The sequence below is a fragment of the Durio zibethinus genome, chromosome 6 (assembly GCF_047325235.1).
Source record: "Durio zibethinus cultivar Kanyao isolate XHJ-2024 chromosome 6, ASM4732523v1, whole genome shotgun sequence".
In the NCBI taxonomy this organism is placed as follows: domain Eukaryota; kingdom Viridiplantae; phylum Streptophyta; class Magnoliopsida; order Malvales; family Malvaceae; genus Durio; species Durio zibethinus.
Window position 1 is genome coordinate 22,937,482 of NC_143167.1, and position 6,214 is coordinate 22,943,695.

Consider the following 6,214-nt stretch of genomic DNA (forward strand, 5'->3'; position numbering starts at 1 on the left):
TTTACTTTAAATTGCATATTTTTTATTTTGATTGAAATTGAACTTGAGAGAATTGATTTTTTTGAAAATTTAAGTTTTGTAGGTTTTTTTTTTCTGAATTTGTAAATTGATGTTTATTTTTTTTTTCTTGTTGTTTTTATTTTAAATTTTTAAACAAAATCAAATGAATTTTTTTTAAAATTTTTGAATGACAATAGGAATAGCGGCAATAGTGGTAATAGCGGGCAATAGCGGATCACTATTGCTGCTATTCACCGTTATATCGCAATTCAGGACCGCGATTCATCCGTTACAGACGAGATTCAAATTCTCCCCCGTTTTTTCTCTAATAGCGGTGGCGGATAATGGCGCGACCATGAAATAACGGCCACGACACCGCTATCCGACCGCTATTTGAATCCTTAAGCTTAGGTGCCGTGCAAGGCAACAAGCTGTAGGTTTTTTTTTTTAATTTTTAATTTTATATATATATATTTGTATATTGATTTTTAATTAAAAATAAAAGTTTTAAAATAAAATAATGATTAACACAAATATAAGTGTCTACAAATTCATTTAGTAATTTATGATTTTAGAAGCGTGTCCAGAATGGACGAACTGAGCAACATTGGCAAAATAGACGGACTGAATGACGAGCAGGTTGGGTGAAAACCATCGAAACTAGATGTGGTGTAATAAGTGAGTGCGATGAGGAGCTGGATGCAACGAGGATTAGGTGCTAGCTTGAAAGGGAATACATGAAAAAAGGAAATGAGAATTGAGAATGAGACAAGGATTTGACAAAGAGAGAAGACGAGAGAGAGGGATTTGAGAAAGGGAAAAAGTTCGTGTCAAAGAGAAAGGGACGGAGAACTTAATTTGGAGAAAATTTTCTGGCTTTTATTTTAATAAACGCATTAAATTTTATAATATAGTGCCATTTTTTTTTTAAAAAAAAAGGCCATTAAATTGTTTGATACAGAGACGTTCTTTGTCTAAACGCCATAATTTTAAATTATAACCACATTTAAATTTTAAACACCACTCGTTTTTAAATAGTTTGGTGCTTGGAGGCGTTTTTAAATGAAACGCGCTAATAAAATGTCACTAGCAACCCATTTTCTTGTAGTGAAGTAGAGAAATTCACGAAAATTTGAGCATTCTTATCCACTTTCAGGAAATGCCAGAGAAAAAAAAAACACGCTAATAATAAACCAATGGATTGGACAATGTTGTTCAAGAAAATTAGAAATATTGCCCTTTGCAACTGACCTATTTACAACAAATGCGCACCCAAAAAAATGGGTGACTCAATTATCGATTTATTGGGTTAAGTCGGAAAAACTAACAATTAGGAATCTCAAGTCATGAACCAAGTAAATTTGATTAATGGTCCATGGGAAGTTGAAATGATACACACTACAAGTCAAGTCAAGTTCTGTTTATGCTTAAACCTTGGAAAAGCCAATTTGGTCGTTTCCTTTCCTGATCAAATGTTGTGCTAGTACTGCTCATCGGAGTGTTGGGTCAACTGCAATCCTCCCTCCTTTCTGATTTAAATGAAGCTGATGAATCAAGCTCTCTAATTTCCTTATGAATTGACTGAGAATTGTTACATCCTAATTCTTGACTATTTGGCTTGGAGTTGTTTGCCATCTTCTTGCTTGAGCTGCCTCCAATGCTTAGTGTCAGCTCAACTTCACTATCTTCATCAGAGCCTTCGATGCTCATCTGGTTAATTCTGGAGTGCATGAGGGAGCTAGGCCCTGGTTGGTCTTCTTCAATAGCACTGGCCTCAGCCGAGATGTCTTCCCCAGCTGGCATCTCGAGATCGAAGCCCCTTGCAATTTTCATGGTGTCACGAGAGTAACTGCCACTTCCCTCCCTTGAGCTCGGATTACCTTGAACATGGAAATTGTACCCGCAAGTAGTTTGTGTTGTTAAATGTTGGTGATTAATGAATTTGGATTGGTTAGTATCAGAACTAGTGATAGGAGTAGCCCAGAATCTGTTGTGCTTAATTTCCTTTTTCAGTTCATCCATCAGCATCTTTTGAACACTGTACAGCCGATGAAGTTCTCGTACCTGAAATGCAATTCCCAGTTTTTCATTTTTTTTATCTTTTTTTTTTTCCACTACCACGTTCAAGTGATAAACTTCCTTGATTGTTTGTGACATTACTTTCGAGGGATTGGTTTGCTGAAAGCTGAAGTATAATGATTCTTAAATCGTGCTTTTTGAAATTTTGGAGGGATATAATGTATAGGGCATCTTTAATGATAGAAAGAAACATTGTGGCTTTGGCAATCCAAAACAGAGAAATTTTATGTTTCCAGAAAATGCCAATGCAAAAATTGGAGTTTAATTGTAACAAAAGTTAAATGTTTCACCATACCTGGTGTTTGAAGATATCTTCATGCATCTGCATTGTCTTTCTGATAGATTCCATGCCGTGCCTTTCCAACATCTTGTCCATGGAGCTGGGAAACCTGTCCAACCCAATATTTTCAGAATTCTTCTTGGTGCTCTTGTTCGTAAATAGTCATCCACAAAATGTACAGTAAAGCTGTAGCTGTTGCTGTTTTCTGAACTTTCTAATGGATTTATCGCACACTCAAGTTTGGTTCCCATACCTGAAATGGTTTAACCAATAAACTTATTGAAGGCAAGCAATAGCAAACCTATTATCCAATTACAAGAAATCACACAGAATTATCACTTGGACATATACAGTGCTGATTGCTAAAAGCGGCCACCAGAATTAGCAAAAATCCTACAAGACAATAATTTTCCTAGGAATTTTCTATTTTCCTTTTCTTACAATAACTTTTTCCTTGTCTGTTCTTTATATCCTCTTTTGAATGTGGTGGGTGTGATTCATGAAAAGTCACTACATGGAGGTGGAGACAGAGTCTAGTTGATCCCAAGTCTACAAGTCCAAAGTGACATCTGAGCAACAAAGACTAATGTAAAGATCTGATAAATCTTGAGTCATCTCCAACCTTGCCAATTGGAAGAAATTAACAAATCATTGCATCTAGAAAGGGAGGGGAGCTCCTTCAGATTCACTAGTTGGCCTTTGTATACATATCCTAAAGTGTATATATATATATATATATATATATATATATATATGGACCCAAACTTGAGTGGTTCCCTTTTCGGGGTACTAAATGCAGGCCATATTTAATTAGAAAGCTTGGCTCCGCACATGAAAAAAAGTTGCAGCTTTGAAACAGTAGTTTTTTTTCCCTTTTGGTCAGCAACGAGAGAAAAGGGGGTACCATGAAAATTGTTCAGACTTGCATTGGGAAGCTCCTAAAGTGTTCTGAACAGTGCTCAGACAATGAATTGAAGAAAAAGGAAATGGGATGTGGGGAATTAAGCGACCAAAAATGGATTGTGGGTCTCTCTCTCTCTCTCTCGCTGGTGGTACCATCACTAGCCTTAGCGGTGGTCTTCGTCTTCAAGAAGTTGTTCCCAAAAAGTGTCCACTGCTTTTTCTTTTTTCTTTTTTTTATTTGATTTGCGCACATGGTGAAATCTTACTAGAAATGAGGTTAATATGTTATGAAACTAAGCATAAAGATCTGGCAGCAATATATAATTCAGCAGTAAACAGGGTATGAAAGAGAGAGATTCAGTTTATACAGTAAGTAGCAGTTGAAGAGCAATGAGGATACAAGCTTCTATAGTGTTTCAACATGAAATTATTACAAAGAAAAGATCTTCTCTTTTACTTTCAAGCATCTGAGATAATCACTGTTCATAGGAAAAAAATATTGAACACTCAAAAACTGCAAGAAGGACGACCATAGTTGGCATCAGCTAGGCGCCATGACAGAATATCTAACAAATAAAGATTTACACATGAACACTAACAGCAAAACTCCCCTTTAATCAAAAGGTATAGAAGAAGAACGTTGTATGATCGTAGCCAATTTTACCTGCAAGTAAAAGTTGCCGACTTGTGATTCTCTGCAAAGAAACTCATTGAACATTTTCTTCACTCAAGCATCTCTTTTCACCCATAAGTCAATCTTGTCAATAACCTCAAAGGGCAACAACCAGACTCATTTTTTTTTATGAAAAATGGACGGAGCTATCTAAGCAGTATGAGTATGGCGAATTCGGAAAAACAACTGAGTAGACACGGGCCCAAAAAAATTTTTCTTGTTATGCCATAGGATAGGACAGGTCTTCAGAGTTTTCTTAGAGAAACAAGAAGGAGCACTCTTACCAAAAAAATATAATCATGGTAGTAATAATTCAAGTTTGACAGGCTGTGAAAGAGGAAGCAAGAAAAAAGCTGGACTAGCAATGTGTTTGTGTGAGTAATATTATTTTCTGAGAAAGAGAGAGAGAAAGCTGAATACAATATTTATATATGGTATATGATTGTGTATTGAACATATGGAATATTTTATTTGTATTTGTATATTATATTTGAGTTGCAAACTGTATTGTGAAGGAAGATCAAAGAACGGGGCCACAGTGTTATTATAATAGAAACTAATGACAGTCCAAAATACAAGCAAGTGTGCCTGTGAACTAGATATTCCAGACCAAGTCTTTGCAGGAAAATCAAGATATTTATGAATATATGGAAAAGTTGGCGTTTCTTTCTTCCTTAAAAACTGTACCAAAACCAACTTCATTTTTATTACTATTTTTTTCTTATTTATGGAAATTCTATGATTCTTTTGATTATTAATATTTATCACATACATGCTGCTGTGTGTGCCGAACAACCATATATATCTAGTTCACTGCTGTGATTGGCAATTGACCAACTGGAATTAAAGTCTTAGTTGGGCTAATATCAAACATCAAAGGAAAAATTTTAAAGCTACGTTGATGAGGTTTGTATAGACAGCTTGTATTTATTAATTCACAAAAAGTTCAACTCAATTTTCAATTGATTTTCTTTTTAATATAAACATCCTACTTCGTGAAATTTGGCTATAAGCCAACAAAATTAGTTTTATTATAGTAATTACCTCTTTTATATTTTTATGTAGCAAATCGATATCTCCTCTTTTGGATTGTGAAATAAATTCCTGGTTTTGAGATGCACAAGGGAAACTCCCACACTTCACTTTCTACCAAAAGCCAGAGGTCCAAAACTTACCTATCCCCTAGAAATTAATAATTTAAAAAAAAAAATGCGAAACCCTCCAAAGTTGAAACTCACAAATTCTGATCCGGAGAAATCACAACCGCACACACCCACATGGCTTCGGCTTATAATATTTCATGATTGCTTTTACATTTAATTCTATATTGCGAGAGCATGCCTCACATTGTCTTCTACTTGTTTGTTTCTCCCCTACAAATCCAATGGTAACATGGCTTTTGCTCACCTAATATTTCTGCAAAATCTATATTTGACTGGCACTCGTTTTATGCGCACACACAAGCAAGTATATATCCCCAAGGTCATAGCACGTAAAAAAGTGTGATCTATTTCGCAACTGCAATCCAACATCACAACAAAATTGATAATTGACATTAAAAACTTTATTTAATGTTGTAAAATGTTATAAATTATCTTGTTACTAAATGTATTTGTAACAATTTTAATATATATATTCATATTTAAAGTTATTAGAACTTGAATATTGATCATTTAAATTAAAAATTCTATATTGTACCAACAGATCATATGATTATTGCAACGTACCACATCTATTGTAAAATAAAAATACTTTTTATGCAAAAAAGTTTGTTATAACAAAACATAAATGGTTGCACATAAATGATAGTGTTGCAAAAATAGTTGCAATAGTTGTTGAGTATATTGTTATTTTATAATATAGTTTATAATAGCCTACATTGCAACATATATAATAGTTTTTATGCTACAATATATATATATATATATTTATCAACATTATTAAATGACTCAAAAAATTTGTTACTAAATATTATAAAATTCATGGTAGGGGACTCACATTGACACACCCTCGTACATACTTTAGGTTCAAAGTTGGAACTCTTTCTCCTCTTTAGATTTCTCGTCTAGATGTATATATGTAAAACGGGGATATGAAAACATGTCCATTCAATTGTACAATTTGTATACCTTTTATAAAATATAACAAGTAACAACCACCTAATTTGTATATTTTGCGAAAATTCAATTTTTAGCAAAAAATGAGATGAATTGAATCTTGATGTCTTAAATGTTAGAAAGTATACCCATCACTCAATCATCTAGCAAGTGAAAGTGAAA

General features: G+C 33.9%; 1 protein-coding gene across 1 annotated transcript; it reads right to left on the reverse strand.

Moving 5' to 3' along the window:
• Positions 1-1,216: 1,216 nt before the first annotated feature.
• On the reverse strand, positions 1,217-4,193 carry LOC111286010 (uncharacterized). The gene is made up of 3 exons (XM_089763350.1): positions 3,927-4,193; positions 2,375-2,612; positions 1,217-2,064 (listed from the first exon to the last, which is right to left on the reverse strand). Exons 2-3 carry the CDS (start codon positions 2,453-2,455, stop codon positions 1,507-1,509), a joined length of 639 nt encoding a protein of 212 aa, XP_089619476.1. The 5' UTR covers positions 2,456-2,612; positions 3,927-4,193; the 3' UTR covers positions 1,217-1,506.
• Positions 4,194-6,214: the final 2,021 nt, after the last annotated feature.

Excerpts from the sequence above, each read along its gene's own strand:
- LOC111286010 (XM_089763350.1), bottom strand. The coding sequence starts at position 2,455 with ATGGACAAGATGTTGGAAAGGCACGGCATGGAATCTATCAGAAAGACA. Across the intron at positions 2,065-2,374 it reads AAGATATCTTCAAACACCAG|GTACGAGAACTTCATCGGCT; the intron begins GTATGGTGAAAC and ends ATTGCATTTCAG.